The sequence below is a fragment of the Castanea sativa genome, chromosome 12 (assembly GCF_040712315.1).
Source record: "Castanea sativa cultivar Marrone di Chiusa Pesio chromosome 12, ASM4071231v1".
Classification (NCBI taxonomy): domain Eukaryota; kingdom Viridiplantae; phylum Streptophyta; class Magnoliopsida; order Fagales; family Fagaceae; genus Castanea; species Castanea sativa.
The window spans coordinates 20,222,114-20,243,696 of NC_134024.1; the positions used below are offsets into that span (position 1 = coordinate 20,222,114).

At 33.0% G+C, this 21,583-nt stretch overlaps 1 protein-coding gene across 1 annotated transcript; it reads left to right on the plus strand.

The window, feature by feature from the left end:
• The first annotated feature begins 3,453 nt into the window (after nt 1-3,453).
• Nucleotides 3,454-10,781, plus strand: LOC142620337 (uncharacterized). Its single transcript, XM_075793722.1, has 5 exons — nt 3,454-3,664; nt 3,747-3,973; nt 8,439-10,123; nt 10,280-10,343; nt 10,620-10,781. The coding sequence occupies exons 1-5, from the start codon at nt 3,454-3,456 to the stop codon at nt 10,779-10,781; spliced, it is 2,349 nt and encodes a 782-aa protein (XP_075649837.1).
• Nucleotides 10,782-21,583: the final 10,802 nt, after the last annotated feature.

Below are 21,583 nucleotides of genomic sequence, written 5' to 3' on the forward strand. Positions count from 1 at the left end.
TTCTCCGTTACCAAACAGTTTACATCTTCTAATTTTGTTCGATTTTATCTTTTCTATTTTCAATTGCCTGAACTTTTTTTTGGTAATTTAAATTTGTGAAAGTAGTTAGTAGATGTCAAACTTCTTTCACATTTTCAAATTTTATAGATATGTAAATGCATTGCAAGGTATGAGTTTGCTTGTTTGAGATTCAATTGCAAGGTTTATTAGATTAATTTTTCTTCTTGTTAGTATTATTGTCTTAGTTTTTCATGAGGTTTAGTTTTGTGAATGATTTTATTTGATTTTGCTTTTAAGAAGATGTGATGCATTGATTAATTCAGCCACATGGTTGAATTTAATTGGGACCTAAGGTACAGGACTTTTGTTGCTGCCTGTTTGAAATTTTGAGCATTCCATGGTTGAATGTATGATCAAATTTTAGATAGTACTATATACTAAAAATGGGTAGAGGGGTGAGGTTCTTGGATCAAAACTATAACTGGGTATGTGTAATTTACTAATAAAGAAAGAGTTTTGAAAACTCTTCTTGTATTCCCAAGATTATATTTTGAAACATTGAAAGGAATATTTTAAAAAAATTTACTATGTCAGTTGCTTAACTGAGCAGCAATGCCATAATATGAGCTCCTTCCCTTGTAAAAAGTTGTAAAGTTGTTCTGCCTAATCCATAATTTCTGTATGCATAAAAATTTCCCCAATGGTGTGATTATTAAAATAGATTCACAGTTCATCTAATCGAGTTTGAAGTGTACTCATATGTTCTAACTATCAATGTCTGCAATTAGTGATTTTTATGATTAGGCAGTATTATGTCTGTGCCCCATTGCTATATTTCTTTCTGTTAATAATTTCATTGGGCAAGGAAATCGTGTGAGAACATTTTCTTTGTTGATGGTTAATATGCGATTATTCTCATTTCATGAGCTTTTTTGAGAGGATCTCCAGGGACTTTTACTTTTGGGTGTAATTTACTTCATGGAACCATTTGCACATTCATCTCTTTGTTGTTTCTTCTTTAAAGGCTTTGCATATTTTCAAGCATTTCTTGCTTACGAAGTCTGAGCAGAATTTTTTACTAAGTTGTGTTTTGGTTGGAAGCTGATGGAAGGGTTCAGAACTGAAGCTCACATAATTTAGAATTTAATTCAATAGATATGCCGAAAATTTTTTTTTGCTATCGGGAAAAATAAATACTGCCTTATTTCAGTATCTGCTAATACTAAATTATTTCATCGTAGTTTAAATTTTAGCTAAATTTCTATTTATGTGAATATTTTTATTAAATCTCCTTCTTGTGCCATCCAATCAAGCTATTTTCCTTCTGAAGTCATTACCTTTGACCAGTGGGTACCTTTCATGGTGGAAAGAAAGAGACGCAAGAATCCATATATCAGAGCCAAATTTCACCCTTAGCACAGCTCCAACGTGGGATAGGTGTGTTGCTATTTATACCTTAAAATTTGGGTGCATGTGTTGTCTGCAAATTCCTATATATATGTGTGTAATGTCAAATGTCTGGTGGATGATAATAAACTTTGCTTGAAACATTTATTGACTGGATGTTGGAACCTGCCTGTGCTCTTGGATCGTGATAGGAAATTTGTTTTGATTACTTGAAATGCATTTCATGGTGACTTTTGGAGGTAATGAAATAATTTTATCTTTTGTGGTGTGAAGCTGTCTATTATTGAGTTGACATTAATGCTTTTGTGATTGTTTGCTCAAGTGCTCTCGTGACCACTAATGGGCTTCTTCTTGTAGATTTTATTGATTCCCTGAGATTTTTGTTTTTTGATAATAATTGATTCCCTGAGATTCTAATTTTAGCAATAGGTACCGTATAATTTCAGATCCTAATCACTTATAAAAAAAAAAAAAAAATAGACAAGATTCTTCTCAATTTGGTCCTTTTGCCTATCCCTGCTAACAAATTCAAAACAAGGACAATGAAACCCAAGTCCCAAACGCACCTTTTTTTGGGGGGAGGGGGGGGGGGTTGGACTAGAAGATCTAAAACATCCCCCCCCCCCCCTCCCCCTTTCTCTCTCTCTCTTTCTGTGTGTTTAAATATAGGAAAGATAGTAGACATATTTTCAGGTTAATGGAGGAAATTTGGATTAGAAGAATTTTTTGGCAGTTTTTTTTTGGGTGGGGGTATGTGATTTAATGTCAAACTGTATGTTATTTAGTGTTTCATCAAATATATGGAAAAGATAGTACATGAGATTGAAAACCTGCACAAAAGCTGCTATGAATTGAAAATCTGCAGCTTGAGTGAGGTTGATGGGCTCAGGGAACCATTTCGTAGGGCTTCAGACATCCCTGAACCTATTTGCGCTCAGTAGATTCATTCGTAGGTTCATTCACATAATATCTCTAATGAGAAGAAAAAAGACTTGTATGATCTAATCATGCAAAAGTTATTTCAATTCTAAGTTGCTGGCCTTATACAGAATTAAGTTGCTAAATAGTTGGTTATATTCCCTTTCAGCACTAAAGTTTAAATGGTTGTCGACCAGTTGTTTCTTAATAGTTTCTGCAGGCTGGAGCTTAAAGGAAATAAATTTCCTTGAGGAATTTCTGGAATTCAAGGGGAAACAAGAAGACATCATGCTTTGAGAAATATCAGAAAATCAAAAGTTAGTTGCCTGATCAGCCAAAAGACAAGCATGTTTGGATCTCCCATTTTTTTGCAAGTTTTGCTTACTTTTTGCATAGTTATGTTGGAGTACTGAAAATCTGGTATTTTTAAGGAAGGAACCAAAGTCTTATAGCTCATAGTTAAGGTTAGATATTTGGTATGCAGAGATATTGAAGGCTTAAGATTATTCCATTTTACGTCGGTTTTCCAGGCACATAAATTTGATTGGTTGGCCAATTTCTGCACGTGCCTTAGCCCTAAAATCATTTTTTTTTAATAATTCAATAACCAAAAAAAAAAAAAGATTTTTGTTATTGAATTATAAAAAAATAAAAAGAAGAAAAAGACGAATAGATCCTTCAATTTCTGTATGTGCCTTGGCCCTAAAATCATATTAACAGTTAGTACCTGTTCCTGTGTGATTAAAAAGTAAAAAATAAGCTGTGGGATGCAGTATCAAGAAATAAAGATTGCAACTCAGGCCATCTCATTCAATGGGTCTTCCACTTATTAAAAAAATGCTAAATGATATGTAGATAAAAACACTGAGTGTTGTACACTTTGCTACATTTATGGAGTAGTTTGCATTTTCCAACAAGGCTAATGAAGGCCAATGAGCTTTAGAGGTATATCCCCATTTTCGTTTGGAACAACAACAAATCCAACCTTGTTTCCTTACATATCCCCATTTTTCGTTTGTTCAGCAACAACATATTTGATCAATTGAGTGTGTGTGTTTGGCAAAAATTATTTTTGTTAACTTATTTTACTATTCAGCTTATTTTTGCTACTATTTATGGAATAAGAGGATGAATATCATTGAAGGTGTGGCTCACGCTTTGTCTTACATGCACCATGATTGCTCACCACCAATTGTTCATAGGGACATATCAAGCAAAAATATTTTGTTGGACTCTCAATATGATGCTCATGTATTAGACTTTGACATAGCTAAGCTTTTTAATCAACACTCATCCAATTGGACTTCACTTACAGGCACATATGGTTATGTTGCCCCAGGTAATACACTTCATTTTTTAATTAATGTAGAACATAGGGCATATTAACACATTGGCATAATATATATTTTGTATGTTTGTAGAGCTTGCTTATACAATGAAGATAACTGAGACATGTGATATTTATAGCTTTGGAGTTTTGGTTATAGTAGTGATCAAAAGAAGACATCCTAGTGAAATGATCCCCATTCTGTCTGCTATAATTGTGGGGGAGAATTTGTTTTTAAAAGATTTGTTAGACATGCACCTTCCACTTGGACCACCTCCCACACTTCAAGTTCAGAGTCAACTGATAGTCATCATAAAGCTGGCAATTGCATGCTTGCATTCTAATCCAAAATCTAGACCAACTATGCACATGGTTTCGTAACTTTTATCAACCCCAAATGCACTTCCCTAGGGCGACATTGTCTCACCAGGACAGGCAAGGATATATTGAATTGTTTGGAATGCTATATAATCTGTCAAATTTATTCAGCTAAACGCAATTGCTAGTTCAAGATTATGTAATGCCTAGGGTATACTACTAGTATTAGATGTTTACTTGCCAGTATTAATAATACGCTTCTGGAAACACATATTTCAAGGCACTGTGATTGTATATATGTTTGATTGGCTATTTTGGAATGCATTAAGATTTCAATTTTCAAATGAAGTGAAATAGAGATTAGGGACGTATATTATGCTTTTTGTTTTTATTCATTCACTCTTATACATTCCAACTGAGTCGTATTTAAAATTTAAAAAAAGAAAAAAAAGTAATGGGAAAATTTCTAATTATAGTATGCGCTTTGTATAGCTTTGTGTTCAAAATCAGATATTTGGATGCAAGACTTAGTATCCCCTCAAGGCTAGTCGCCAATAAATGTCTGCAAGATGTCATTAGAGAAGCTGGTAACCCATAATGTAGGCCAATTACTATGCAAGGTAGTCAATATCGTACCAGTACCGGCCAGTATGTACCTTACCGGTATGTATACTGGTATCGAAACGCCAACGTTTCGTACCAGTTTAAATATCGGCCGTACCGGTCATGTACCGGCCATACTGGCCAACTTTGGGCAATACCGGCCAGTATCGGGTGTATTGGCTAGTAAAAAAAAAAAAATTCAGTTTTGTAATTTTTGAATTTTTTTAAGAACAAAATGGTAACTTACTTGAATTAACTTATTAGTATTATTTGTTTCTTAGTATACAATGAACAATTAAGCTTTCTATTTTTTATATTATGTTTTTTTTTTCTTTGAATTGATGCTAAAGTCTAAAACCATAAATAATTTGTTCTAAATTAAAGTAGTGTTTTATGGTATACTTTTATATTTATTATAATATATATACACACACACACATACATACATACATATATATTTATTTATTTATTTATAAATATAAAAAATAACAATAAACCTGAAACGGTACACCGGTATTGACCGGTACCGCAATATATCATTCCACTGGTCAAACCGGTACAGCCTCTGGTACAAGATTGACTCCCTTACTATGCACATGCGGATTCTTAACTAAACCCCAAATGCACTTTCCTAGTGCAGTCTCTCACAAGGACAAGCAAGGATATAGTGAATTGTTTGGAAAGCAATATAATCTTTTAAATTTATAATGTTGAAGGCAATTTTTTGTTTAGGGTTATATATTACCTACAGTACCACTAGATCTTTAAATGCAAGTATTAATAAATTGCTGCTGGTAACACAGGGCATTATACATGTTTGATTGGTTGTTTTAGAATGCATTATAAAGAATTAAAGATTTCGAATGTTTTAGAATGCACTGTACATGTTTTATTAATATTTTATGGTGGTGATGAGTTTTTGAGAGAGAGAAAGAGAGGAAGAAAGACAAATTAGAGAGAGAAAGAAACATATTTTATTGTGTGTGTGTGTGTGTGTGTGTGTGTGTGTGTATTATTTTAATGTGTTGTATAGGAAAATAAGAGTTGGGATGTTGGGTGTATTGTAAAATGGTCTGGTATAATTAATAAAGTAGCTTTTTGAGATGGTAAAATAGAATAAGATGGCATTTTCCAGATGTGAATGCTCTTATAGTGATCTTCGGTTTTAGTCATTTATATTCCAACTAATTTAGTTAAGGCGCATTTAAAATTTTAAAAAAAATAATCGGGAAGATTTTAGTTTTAATATGCTCTGTATATCGCTTTTGTGAAAAGGATCACATATTTGGATGCAAATCAATCCCTTCCAGGCCAATGATGGTAACATTTATTGTCTACAAGATTTCATTTAGGAATTCAAGCAATCCAGTACTTTTAATACTTATTAGAACACCCGAATATGAAAATAATATATAGAATTTTTTAAACAAGCTTATAATATATTACATAACCAAAGTACCACTACAAAATAGCCTAACTTTTGTAGTAGTAGTCTAGGGTTATAAAGATTGAAACTCTAACACACACAACCAGTACCTAGAAATACATTTCACCCTAAAATAATAGAGATTAAATTTAATAAGGACGTAATGTAAACACCCTTTTTACTCCCACTATTCAAATGGTGCCACCTCAGTTTTTTAAACTTGATTTAACTTAAAAGATTATAGCCTAACACACATGATTACTGTACCCTTAAATATATTCAAATATTAATTTAAAAAAGAAATGTGCTTGGGTCTCCCTGTCTTCTTCATTGTTATGTCCACCACATCTCTTGCACCATCATCACCAAACCACACTCGCTGCCACCGTAACCGCCGCCACTAACTCTCAAGTCCTCTCCAATTTCCGCCTCTCTATGGAAAACCCAAAAAGATTCCTTCTTCAACTCCCTCTCTTCACCTTCACTTTTTAGTTTCCATGGATACTTTTTCTCTAGATTGGTCAACTTTTTTCCTTTTAGAAGCTTGGATCGTCCATCGTTTTCTTTCAAATTTTGCGTACCTCAACTGGGTTCTTTGAATTTTGATTTGGGTATTAAGATTTTTTATGTCAAGTTCAACTAAGTAAAGTCAGTTGCTTTTTTGTGTGTAAGAAATTTCTCCTTTTTTTTTTTTTTTTTGGGTTATGAGATTGCTCTTGGGCTGGGATGAACGACATCATTGACGATGGCAGTTCCTTACTTCGGTGAAGTCTCCAACTGTTTGGATCTGAAATTTTTGTTTTATCTTTGTTTTTTTTATATAAAATTAATATTTGAATATATTCAAGGGGAAAATTATTGAATACTCCGAGAGTATCATAAAAGCGTACTCCCCCCTCTCAAATGAATTATGAGTCCCACCATAATTTAATTAGTAAGACATACAATTATGTGAGAGCGGAAAGTACGCATTTATGATATTCTAGGAATACCTAATAATTACCTTATTTAAGAGTATAGCAATCATGCGTGTTAGGCAGTAATCTTTTAAAAGTGAAATCAAGTTTAAAAAATTAAGGTGGCACCATTTGATTAGTTGGTGTAAAAAAAGGTGTTTACACCATGTCCTTATTTGATTTAATCTCAAAATAATAATAATAATAATAATAAGTGGCAAAGATAAAATATATTATTTGAATAAATTTACTAATATGCCCTTGCTAGTTATTATATAAAAAAAATGGATAATTATAATAAGAGAAAACCCACCTGTGGTATAAAACTTTACATTTTGCCCACCTGAGATTACTTCTGTTAGAGCTCTATTACCCACCTTTGGCTTTTCCGTTAATAAACAATTTTTACAACCAAAACATAACATAACACGAATCAAAAAGTTAGGGTTAGAATTTTTTTGAAAGAGCTTGGATTATGGAGTTTGTGTCTCTATACAAGGACAAAGACAACAACACATGTTTCAAGAGTTGAGTTCAAGAGTTTGGTTCTGTTTAATGATCTATTTCTTTAACAATTAACATTAATCTCTAGTAAAATATTTAGCATTGGAAGAAAACAAAATCATGCAATAAAATTATAAATAATAAAGATATTCTTTGAAGTTAGCACTATACAAGTTGAAAGCAAAAAAAATTTACTAAATTTATTTCTCTGTTGTGAAATAAATTCTAAATTTCTATTTTTTTTCCCCCAAACGCCTCAATGCCCAAACCAAAATAAAAAAAGAGGTATGAACACTCTTCAATCTTCAAACAAGTAGTGAGAGCAGCAGAGATTCAGAGAAGGTAAGGCCAAAGCCAAGGCAGCCGATTAGATCTCTCAGGCCGTTCAATCCTTGTTTTGTTTTGTGCACCGTGTGATGGCAGCAGCGAGTAGCGAGCAATTTTCAAACAGAGAAGGCTCAAACAGTAACAACGACCCAACACCAACAGCTAAACAGCAGCGACCCAAACAACAGCGACCTAACACCAACGGCCAATTGTGAAGGAGTTTACTTTACAACTGTTTTTCTGTTAGAATAAAGTCCTAGTCTTTAGGGATATTTATTTGTATTTTGATTGTTCCACGTTTCTGTTACCACTTGGCTTTATTTTCGCTGAGTGGGCTGCTTTTTCGTTTCTATTAAGATCGTGTATTGAATGGATATTTAAGCCAAAGTTATTGTTAATAAAACAGAGTCATTCAATCCAGCTTGTTGTGTTCTTGTTCTTAGTTTTCTTTTAGATCAAAGTTTCTAACATCTAGTATTAGAGCCCCCACTGGGCCTGATAAATCAAAGCAGCAGGCTTTGAAGTTCTTGCAGCAGCACAGAAGATGACTAAGGAAGGGAGCTTCATACAACCAGCCATTCCTTGCTTTGATGGTCACTATGATCATTGGAGCATGCTGATGGAAAATTTTCTACGATTTAAGTAATTTTAGGGGCTAGTGGAGCCTGGTTATATTGAGCCAGCAAGTGAATCGGTGCAGACAGATGCACAACGAAAGAAGAATGATGAGATGAAGCTGAAGGATCTGAAAGTGAAGAACTATCTCTTCCAGGTGATTGATCGAACCGTTCTCGACACCATTTTCAAGAAGGATACTACCAAAGATATATGGGACTCCATGAAAAAAAAATTTGAAGGAAATGCAAGGGTCAAGAGGTCTCACCTTCAAGCTCTCCGCAGAGAATTTGAAACTCTTGAGATGAGGTCCAATGAAAAAGTGACAAAGTACTTCTCTAGGGTCATGACAGTGGCCAACAAGATGCAAACTTATGGAGAAGATATGCAGAATGTTAAAGTGGTGGAGAAAATTCTACGCTTTTTAACTGAGAAGTTCAACTTTGTTGTATGTTCTATTGAGGAGTCCAAGGACATTGATGCTTATACTGTTGATGAGTTACAAAGCTCATTAATAGTGCATGAACAGAAGTTTCAGAGACGAAATGGTGAGGAACAGGCTTTGAAAGTAGCACCTGAAGAAAAGTTTCAGAGACGAAATAGTAAGGAGCAGGCTGTGAAAGTGACATCTGAAGGAGGAAGAGGTCGTGGTCGTGGTACCTACAGAGGAAGAGGAAGAGGAAGAGGTCGAGCAGACTTCAATAAGGCAACTGTGGAGTGTTACTGGTGCCATCAACTTGGACACTTTCGGTATGAATGTCCTTGGAACAAAGAAGCAAATTATGCAGAGCTTGATGAGGAAGAAGAAATGCTTTTGATGTCTTATGTGGAGTTGTATAAGGCCAGGAGAGAAGATGCATGGTTCCTTGATTCAGGGTGTTCTAATCACATGAGCGGCGATCGAACTATGTTCAATGAACTCGATGAAAAATTTCAACATTCGGTAAAATTGGGGAAAAACACTAAGATGGATGTGATGGGAAAAGGAAGTGTGAAGCTACTACTGAATGGAGTCAATCATGTTGTTGTTGAGGTATACTATATTCCAGAGTTGAGAAATAATCTCTTGAGCATAGGAAAGTTGCAAGAAAGAGGCTTGGCTATTTTGATCAAGGAAGGGATGTGCAAGATATTTCATCCAGAGAAAGGTTTGATAATTCAAACCAACATGAGTGCCAATCGGATGTTTATCTTGCTGCCTCAGTCTCAAGCACCCTCTCAAATACAATCTGATCAGTGCCTTCACACAAGAACTCAAAACTTGTTTCATCTTTGGCATCGGAGGTATGGGCATCTGCGTTACAAGGGTTTGAGAACCTTGTTGTACAAGCACATGGTTCGTGGACTTCCTCAACTTTCTGCCTCAAGTGAGACATGCACTCATTGCATCAACGGGAAGCAACACCGTGACCCTATTCCAAAGAAGAGTACTTGGAGAGCAACTCAGAAGTTGGAACTAATTCATGCAGATATTTGTGGTCCGATCACTCCTACATCTAATAGCAACAAGAGGTACATTTTGATATTCATTGATGATTATAGTAGAAAAGCACGGGTATACTTCTTGGTAGAAAAGTCAGAGGCTTTAAACTTTTTTAAATGCTTTAAGACTATGGTTGAAAAAGAAACAGGGTTATTTGTTAAGTGTTTTCGCACTAATAAAGGAGGAGAATTCAATTCAAATGAGTTCAATGATTTTTGCAAACAAAGTCGGATCAAGAGGTAGTTGACCACCGCTTATACTCCGGAACAGAACGGTGTAGCTGAAAGGAAAAATAGAACCGTGATGAACATGGTTCGTTCCATGTTATTTGACAAGAACATTCCTAAGACTTTTTAGCGGGAGGCAGTGAACTTGACTATTTATGTCCTAAACAGGTGTCCTACATTGGAAGTCAAGGATGTTACATTAGAGGAGGCTTGGAGTGGAGTGAAACCCTCAGTAGCTCATTTCTAGGTTTTTGGTTGCATAGCACACGTTCATGTTCCAGAAGAAAGGAGAACTAAACTTGATAATAGAAGCATTACTTGTGTGCTATTGGGGGATAGTGAGGAATCAAAAGGTTATAAGCTATTCGATCCTATTGCTAAGAGAATTGTTATGAGTAGAGATGTAATTTTTGAAGAAGAAAAGCAATGGGATTGGGATGTGAGTTATGAAAAACAAATAGTAGTGGATTTAGAATGGGGTGATGGTGATGGTGACGGTGATGGTTAGAATGAAGAAGGGGTGAGTGAAAATGGGAATGGAGAAAATACTGATGGAGAGGTAGGAGGGACTCGTGATAAAGGAGTTAGAGAAGAGGAAGATGGTTCTAGTGAGGGTGAAGAGAGAGTGAGGGAGTTGAGGCCATCTCGTAAGAGGCAACCTCCTACGTAAATGGGTGATTATGTTAGTGGTGAAGGTCTATTTGAGGATGAAGTTCATATGGCATTGGTGGTGTCAACTGATCCATTGAATTTTGAAGAAGCTGTGAAGGATGCAAATTGGAGATTGGCCATGAACAATGAAATCAAATCCATTGAAAAGAACCAAACATGGACACTCACTAAGCTGCCAGCTGGGGCCAAAAGAATATGAGTGAAGTGGGTTTAAAAAACCAAATACAATGAGCATGGAAAGATCAATAAGTACAACGCTCGTTTGGTTGCTAAAGGGTACTCTCAAAAGTATGGAGTGGACTATACAGAAGTTTTTGCACCAGTGGCAAGGATGGATACAGTAAGGATGATTATTGCTCTAGCTACACAGAAGAATTGGACGATTTTTCAGCTGGAAGTCGGCTTTTCTCCATGGTGAGCTGAGTGAAGATGTATATGTGGAGCAGCCAAGAGGATATGAAAAAAGGGGCAGTGAGCATCTAGTTTACAAGTTACACAAAGCCCTGTATGGATTAAAACAAGCTCCACGAGCTTGGTTTAGTTGAATCCAAGCACATTTCATTAGTGAAGGGTTTCAGAGATGCAATAGCGAGCAGACATTATTCACAAAGAGAAGTAGAGAAGGAAAAATTATCATTGTAAGTGTTTATGTTCATGATTTAATTTTTACTGGTAATGATGAAGATATGATGTCTAAATTTAAAAGCTCTATGTTAAGAGAGTTTGATATGTCTGACTTGGGGAAGATGAGGTTTTTTCTTGGGATTGAGGTGCTACAAAAGTCTGATGGTATTTATATATGCCAAAGGAAATATGCATTGGAGGTTTTAAGAAGGTTTGGTATGGTGGAAAGTAATTCGGTGGGCAGTCTAGTAGTTTTAGGTTTCAAAATGAGCAGAGACCAAAGTGGAGGCTTTGTTGATGAGACGTATTACAAGCAGCTGGTGGGTAGTTTAATGTATCTCACTGCCACAAGACCTGACATGATGTTTGTTACTTGTCTCATAAGTAGATATATGTCAAAACCAATGGAGATTCATCTACAGGCAGCTAAGAGAGCACTTCGATACTTAAAAGGGACTTTGAACTATGGAATTCATTATAAGAAAGGAGGAGATGGTGAGTTGTTGGCATTTACGAATAGCGACTATGACGGAGATATGGAAGACAGGAAGAGTACCTCTGGTTATGTGTTTTTAATGAGTTCAAGTGTTGTTTCATGGTGTTCAAAAAAGCAGCCTATTGTGACTTTATCAACCACTGAAGCTGAGTTTGTGGCAGCTGCAGTCTGTGCTTGTCAAGGAGTCTGGAGGAAGAGAATTTTAAAGGAGCTGGGACATTCTGATGGAGGCTGTACTATTGTGATGTGTGACAACAGTTCAACCATCAAGCTGTCTAAAAATCCAGTTATGCATGGTCGCAGCAAGCATATTGATGTGAGGTTTCATTTCTTAAGGAATCTTACTAAGGAGGGTACAATTGAATTAGTTCATTGTGGGAGTCAGGATTAGGTGGCGGACATAATGACCAAACCATTGAAGCTTGAAGTTTTTCAGAAGCTTCGAAAGCATCTGGGAGTATGTGAAATTGCTGGTATAAACTAATTGCTTCACAGCATTTAGTTTAAGGGAGGGAATGAAGGATTTTACTTTACAGCTGTTTTTCTATTAGAATAAAGTCCTAGTCTTTAGGGATATTTATTTTTATTTTGATTGTTCCATGTTTCTGTTACCACTTGGCTTTATTTTCACTGAGTGGGCTACTTTTTCGTTTCTGTTAAGATCATGTATTGAATAGCTATTTAAGCCAAAGTTATTGTTAATAAAACAGAGTCATTCAATCCAGCTTGTTGTGTTCTTTTCTTAGTTTTCTTTTAGATCAAAGTTTCTAACAAATTGGACCACGAGTGATGACAGCAGCGAGCAATGGCTCAAACAGAGAAGACTCGAGATATATGGGTCTAGGGTTTAGGTGAAGAAATCCATGGCTAATCCACCTTTCTCTCTGTTCACCACCACCATTGATGACCATGGTTTTTTCTCTGGCCTTTGTTGCTGGAACTCATTTGAAACCCTTTGATCCTCTCCTGCTACTTTCAATCTGAGAATGAGATTGGGTTTTATGTTGGGTTTGGTTTTGGGGGTTTGTTAATGGTGGGTTTGGGTGAATTTTCCAGAGGGTTTTCTTGTGTTGGATTGTGAATTAAGTTTTGGTTTGATAAAGGGGTTTGATTGAAAGGTTGGGATATAAAAATCTGAAATGGGTTGTGGGAAGAAGGGATGAGTGAGACAAAGAGAGAAATCAGAGATTGAGAGAGAGATGCGAGTGAGATAGAGAAATGATGAACCAAATGTGTTGGCCTGCCCATTTGATCTTGTATTGATACACATCTTGATTCTCTACGTCCCCCCCCCCCCCATCTTGTTTGTTTGAGTTTTTTATGTTATTTTTTGTTTTGATCATGTTTGTTTGAGTGTTTTATGTTATTTTTTGTTTTTAGAGGAGAGAGACATAAAAGTGAAGGTAAAATACATTTTTACTCCTAATTTTAACAGAGATGGGTAACGAATGGGTAACGGATTGAAGTTCAGGTGGACAAAGTGTAAAGTTTTAAACCATAAGCAGACAAAGTAAAAACAGATCATATGAGTTTACTGTAATTATCTCCTAAAAAATGATAAAAAAAAATATAGTAATATTATAAAGGATAAATTAGTATATTCCATGTAAAAAAAAACTCTACGTTGTCCTTGTTTGTATCCAAGTACAGGGTTAGGGTGAAATTGAATTAAAAGTAAAACTTCACCATTCCTATGCACCCTCTAAGTCTTTTGACTTGACTTATCCTATATTTTATAGAGTAATTTTACAATGTTTTTATTTTTTTTTAATAAACAAAGATATCCAGACCTCTTTGAGTATTTGACTAATCCCTTGGACATGTGCAGTTCCCCCGTTTCACACATACTAATTTATTACAAGGAAAAATTCCATGGGAGTGGGCCCAAGATGTTAACAAGAGATTTCAAACTTAGAATCTCATAGATATATATCATGAGGCCTTAGGAACTACTAAATCAACCACTTGGAGTTATAATTTTCATAATAGTTGAATTGACAAAATTTTCACCTGTTATTATATGGCCAACACTGACTAATTTTTTTGCATGCTAATAACAACTTAATATTTTGACAATTCATTAAATTTTCATGTTTTTTTTTTTTTTTTTATATTCTAGATTACTTGTTGATAGTTGCCCCAAAAATTGAAATATTAGTCTTTTGAAACACGAGTTTTAATTTTGCAAAGATCGATGAAATTAGCTGCTAAAAAGTCAAGGTGAAGCGGAATTTACATAAAAGTTAAAAATGAATCAATTTCTTGTACACGCGTGGTAACTTCCAAGTTCCAAGTCTTACTTTTCATCATGTTCAAACGTCCAATGTTCCACATTCAAAGCTTTTTTCTTCTTTTTTTTTTTTTCTTTTTTGTAAGTATACCAACTAAATGTCTGGTAGTTTGTGAGCCATTTGGAATAATTGCAAATGCACCAATTTTTCCAGCCAACCTCTTACCAAATGTTCCACATTCAAAGTTTTTCTCTAATTTTTATTGTGTCTAGGAGAAAAGATCACTGAGAGCAAACATAAAAGTCTTTTTTTGGAAGAAAGACTTCCAATTTTGACTTGATTTTTTGTACACATAGTTAGAAAAATCAAATCTTAAAGTAAGTAATTTGATTGGTAATTTAAAAAGGTTTTTCTCTAAACTAGTTTGAAGATACACTCTTCAAAGTTCTCCTATATCTTTTTATTAGATGTAAATTTTCAAAAATTAACATTAGATATCATATTTTTATTATATCTTTTATGCTTGCAAAATTTCAAAAAAAATTAAAGATCCATAGCTATATCATCAATCAAATTTTTTTAATTTCAAATTTTTATGATATAAAATTATACATAAAAAATGGATTTATTAATCGAATAGTAAATAATATCCAATTTTAAAAAAAATTGATATGTAGTCAAATTCCTCATATTTCTATGCAGACCCTAATTTTCCATTCGAATTCGTACGTTCAGAGAGTCAAGGTGAAGCGGAATTTACATAAAAGTTAAAACTGAATCAATTTCCTGTACAAGCGTGCTAACTTCCAAGTTCCAAGTCTTACTTTTCATCAAGTTCAAATGTCCAATGTCCCACATCCAAAGCTTTTTCTTTTCTTTTCTTTTTTTGTTGTAAGAATACCAACTAAATGTCTGGGTAATTTGTGAGCCATTTGGAATAATTGCAAATGCACCAATTTTTCCAGCCAACCTCTTACCAAATGTTCCACATTCAAAGCTTTTCTCTAATTTATATTGTGTCTAGGAGAAAAGATCACTAAGAGGAAACATAAAAGTCTTTTTTTTTTGGAGGAAAGACTTCCAATTTTGACATGATTTTTCATACGCATAGTTAGAAAAATCCAATCTTAAAGTAAGTAATTTTATTGGTAATTTGAAAAGTTTTTTCTCCAAACTAGTTTGGACATACACTCTTCAAACTCCTGCTATATCTTTTTATTGGATGTAAATTTTCAAAAATTAATGTTAGATATCATGTTTTTATTATATCTTTTATGCTTACAAAATTTCAAAAAAATTAAAGATCAATAGTTATATCATCAATCAAATTTTTTTAATTTCAAATTTTTATGATATAAAATTATACATAAAAAAATGGATTTATTAATTGAATAGTAAATAATATCTAATTTAAACAAAATTTGATATGTGCATATTAATTAAGAACATAAAGAAAATGCAATACAATCCAACGATTAGATTTTCAAAATTTGCATCCAATAAAGAGATATATGAGGAATTTGAATACTCTTAAACAAAATTTAATATCCTTGGTAATTTAGGATTCGGTTAATGAGTACTCTTAAGGCATTTATTAATAGTTCATTTTAGGAAATTAACAGAGTTTGGCTTCAAACTTGGTTGTAGACTAAGACTACAACTTTCATTAAAAAAAAATTAACATAACTACATATTTTGAAAATCTAACCATTGATTACGTGTATTTTATATTCTTAACACACATGTCAAATTTTGTGATAATTGGATATTATTTACTATATGATTTATAAACTTATTTTTAATACATAATTTTTTACTACAAAAACTTGCAATTTAAACAATTAATTGATGGCATAATTATTGATCTTTTCGGAAAGTTTGCAAGCATGGAGGATATAAGAGGAAAATAGAACTCAATGATGGATTTGTCACATCCAATAAAAAGATATTAAATAAAGTTGTAGTCTTAGGGTACAATCTAGTTTGTAGCCAAACTTTATTTTTATAAATATTTTAATATCACTTTTATAGAAAATATAAAAATCTATTAAAAAATCAATTATGTTTTTTCTCCTAAAAAGTTTATAAAATTACTTACTAAACCAATTCCTTTAAGGCATTCATTAACTTTTCTCATTTAGAATAATTGCAATTGCACTAATTCCTCGAGTCAAGCACCTCTTACCAAATGTCCCACATTCAAAGCTTTTCTCTAATTTTTCTCATGATTACTAACTAATGGTATGTTTGGTTGGGATGATTTTGGGAAAGATCGAAAAAGATGAGAGGAAAATAAGAGAGAAAATAGTTGGGAAATGTGTTTGGCTAGAAGGCGGAGGGAAAGAAAATGGTAGGGATCGATTGTTTTCTCTTCGGGTTCACCAAATTACAATCTCTCCAAAATAGAGAGAAAACACGAGAGAAAACTTTTGTGCATATGAAAAGAATATTTGGTCTTTGGTACTTTGCTACTCGTTCTTCCTTTTGTTTTTTCATTCTCCGCTCCACCTACTTCCTTTATTCACTTTGGACTTCTTTTCTTCGTCTTTTATTCTTTGGTTTTTAGTTAGCTCCTGCTTTCCTTTCTACGCTTCTATCTTCTTCTCTTTTTTCTTCGCTTCCTTTCTTTTTCTTTTCCTTTTTTTATTTTATTTTAAATATGGATGCCTCTTTTTCAAATTAACTCTATATAAATGTTAAAAGATAAAAAGCTAAATCTTAAAGGTAATGCCAAACGGACAAATGCTAGCCACTTTCCCTCAAAGTGACAAATGCTAGCCACATTTTTACATACAATATACTATTCATGGAATAGTTTTCTTATTTCATATACAGGGCATTTAGTCCTTCCTTTCAACTTTCAAAATCTTCCGACTCTCAAAATATAAAATTTTAAGGACAAACAAAGAAGCTCACATGAACTATCATAGAAACCTCCAATAAATAAATATAATAGTTTTCTTATTTCATATACAGTGCATTTAGTCCTTCCTTTCAACTTTCAAAATCTTCCGACTCTCAAAATATAAAATTTTAAGGACAAACAAAGAAGCTCATTGTGACTAGTGGAGAGATGGTGTGGGGTCCAAGCTTTCTATGGGGCTGGCGGTGTAAAAAACCTAGGTAGGTCACACACAAAAAAAAAAAAAAATGAAATGAAAGGTAGGCATTGAACTATTTCTCTCTCAGCGCACAACAAAAGATGTCGTGGTGAAACTCGTTTATCAAATAGGGAAGAAATTCAAATTTGAGAACAAGAACGATGTCGGAATAATATTGTGGGGTTAGTGTGTACCTATGCTCGTGTGTTTGTGGACCACGGAACAATGGCGGTTTTATGAATTTTTCTTAGAATAATCATTAAGAAATTTTAATCATGGAGAATTGAATATAAAAAAGAACTTAAATATATCGATATTATCAAATAAAATACACAAATACATAATGTTTTGTAATTTTCTTTTATTAAAAAAAATGAAAAACAAAAAAGTATTTATGAAAGATAGAGTGATGAAATAGAGAATGCTGAAATGAGGGTAATAAAGTGAGAGAGTCTGAAATAAGGATAAATTAAGAAGAGAAAAATGGAGAGAGAGAGAGAGAGAGCAATGGATGACAACTATTGCAACTGCGAGCTAAGCCACGAAGAAAAACTTATAAGGCTACAATATTTCCCTTGGTATTGTTTTTTAAGAAAAAAGAAATTAAATATTATTTTTATGGAATGAGTTGAACGAGTGCGATTCTAAATAATTAGAGTTTTTTTTAATGGGCTTTTTGTTGAATATTTTTTTCATTTGCTATTATTTAGTCAAATCTTGTTGTTGTTTGGATTATTTTTGCAATATTTGGGCTAAATTTTAGAATTGTGTCAAGGACACAACAACTAATAAGTTATTAATTCTCAAGTTTGGCACTCAAGTTTTGTTTTGTTTTGTTTTTTTAAAGTCAAAGTGCTCCCCTATCTTACGTAAAAAACTGAGCATGGTTATTGGTCAAAGGGAAGCTGGCATCCACTTCCTTTTTTCTTTTTCGTTTTTTATTTTTTATTTTTTCGTTAGAAAAAAATCAGTAGTTAATTAATAGGATTTTGGATCATTTTAAATTAGAATTGGTTCCTAAAGGAATGGCCTATCAATCCTATTGGAGTTTGGATGGGTCCAATTAAATATATATATATATATATATATATATATATATATATATATATATTATATTTTAGAAAATGATTAAGATATGAAATGATTATTATTTTTGTAATGTTAATTCGGTTGTTTATACATTGCTTTATTTATTATTAATTTTTGGATATAGGGTATAAAAATCAAGATCAATTGATTTTTTATTATATATTTTTAGATATTCTATTTCTAATTATAATGATTTATTATGTATTTATTTTAATAATTATAATATTATTAATTGATATTTATAATGTCAGCAATTCAACCACCTGTCCGACCTCAATCGAATCAAAACCGAGAACCATTTCTCTAAGAAAAAAGTTAGCAACATTTGCATCATACCTCAAAAAGATTAATTATAACTGAAACTTTGTGTAGTTGTTAATAAATCTCAAATCAGCCTAGCATATATTTGATATGGGACTAATCACACACCTATACAACACACGCTTAGTCAACATCCAATTGAATCTAAAACATCACAAAAACCATGCCCGCTTTGAGGAATTAGCGCCTTTTGAATTATTCCAAATGACTTATCAAAATCACCTTGAATTTTTTCTGGAAAAATTAGATAAAAACATGAATATGAACACTTGGACATCTGAACATAATTATGAACACTAGGACATCTGAACATAATTTCAAATGATATAAAGTGGAGCAAGTCAAAAGAGTTGGAGATAATGCATACAAGAACGTTCCTCACTCCCTCTTGCCTATAAAACACTTCATTGAGAAAAGACTTACAGACCTCCTATCCACAGCAGAAAATTTTAAGCAAAAAGACCAATGAAATTGCACATATCCTGGGCAATGGCAATGGTACACTACACTACAATTTTTTACGTATATTATTATTATTATTATTATTATTATTATTATTATTATTATTATTATTATTATACTTTTTTGCTCCTTATAACATCTTCCTTCGTTGAGGTATTGCGAAATAATAACACAATCTCTATATATCTTTATAAAACGAAAATCCCTTTTAAGAAATCTTATTTTATTTTATTTATTTATTTATTTTAATAATTTGATAGTTTGATGATTTGAATCATAAATATTTTCAATCAGGAATATCAAAATATGCCAGTAAACCTATAAGACTTTTGGGTTTTTTAAGAAATTTCAAAGATTTAGAAAGTTAACAACAACTTGTGTCCCAAATTTTCTGGGGAAGGAAAATGGAAAGACCATACATATAATATACAAAAAATGGTAAGAAACGTTTAAAAACCGTGAGAAGGCAAGACGTGAACAATATGAGGATATGAGTTGTTACAAGCAATATCAATATATAATTCATAAGATTAACTTACCCTTGTGTTTCAACCCAAAAAAAAAAAAAAAAAAACTTGCACTTGTGATAATATCTAAAAACTTTGTTTTTGTTTTTGTTTTTTTTAATCTTTTAAATTTACTCCAAAAAAAAATATATGTTGACTATATGCAAGTATGGCTTCTAGAAGCCATATTTGCATATAGTCAACATATTTTTTTTGTTTATTAAATTTCCATATACTAACATACTAAATTCTTTGCATTATTTAATTTTTTTTTTATTAAATTTTCATATAATAACATACTAAATTTCGATGATATGGGTTAAGTATGACTAAGCATGCTTTGAAGTATGACTATAAAGACTTGTTGGGTTAAAATATGATTAAAGAAATGATAGGACTAGAACTTACAATGATAAATATGAGCATGAATGTTTAGCAAGAAGATGGAAAACATGGTGATGGTAATTCTTTGCATGAAATGCATATTATGTGTTGATGACATGAAATCATGAATGGATACTACCAGGGTGGTTGGTCTAGTTATTATGGGCTCATTCCTAAGAGTTTGGGAGGTGGAGGTTCCAAATTCGAATCTCACAATGAGAAGCGCTTAGGAAATAACTTCATGCTCTTAGCTCATACTTACTAGCGTTCTCAATGGAACTAGGTGTATAGTTATGACTCATTCAGATCCTTTACTCTCACAAACTTGGACCCAACAGATAGAGTGTCACTATAATCAAACCTAAGTGAAAGACGCCAACTCAGGTCACCCCCCTACTCATATTTTGTTCATCAAAAAAATAAAAGAATGGATGAAATCTATGAACATGCATAACATAATATATGGTCATTAAATTCTAAAAGACTTATGTTTTAGTTGGATGGATTATGTGTCTAACATCTTCCCATTCAATAACCTAGCTTCAATTGGTGCTTATATTTGGGGTTCTTAAACTAAGTAATTTTCCATGTAACTGTTTATTTTTCTGAATTGTTACTAATTTTATTAATTTTCATTTTTATTAAATTAAATTAATTGGAAACTACATTTTTAAAACCCTCAATTTAAGGAGAATGGCATTGTCGGTTAACTATTTTGAGGACCAGTACCTGTTAGACCCTTCATCACCCTTAGGTTGTGGTTCTCGCAACATTGTACTCTGATCTATGCGCCCCTATTTAATCAACTTTTTATGTATATTGTGTAACTGTGTTTAAAAAAAAAATGAAAAATGATGATACGTTTAGACACACTCAAACCATTAATCCAAAGTTGATTTTCTTTATATATGATTTATTCAAAACCAATCTAAACCCGTTTTTCTATTATCAAACCTTGTCCTTTGAAGAAAAATATTGACTCTACCGTACCGTTTGTGTTTAAGAAAGATCTTATAAGAATGACGTGTGATTCCTTCAAGTAAAAAAAAAAATTCAACAAGAAGAAGAATAACGTGTTTGACTTCCATTGAATTGACTTGGATCGAATAGACAGTGCTGTCCTGTTTAGACTATATATATAACAGAAGTAATGATGTGTTAATTATTCGTGTCTCTTGTAGCTAGCAAAAATGGATGCCAAGACTTCCATCAGGGTTATCATCATTCGGATGCTTATTATCTTTTTGGTTCTCTCGTCTACGTACAAGATGGTGGTTGCCGAACCCAACAATGTCGTCCCACGAGCGAGTAAGGCCCTCGTTTACCCATGGTTGCATGCAATATCTTTGTAAACGTTTTATATTCATGCACAGTTGGGTTTTATATTCATGCAATATCTTTCTCATGTTTGCAGAGAAAAACAGTATCCTGAGAGGAAATATTGTCCAAATGAAAATTGGAGGGAAATCCGGGGCTAAACCTTCCCCGCCTGACCACACAGTTGGCAAACCTGCAACGAAAGTTGATCTGTATCATTCAATCGAATGAAGAAAATAAAATTGTGATGTTAATGGTATATAGATTGT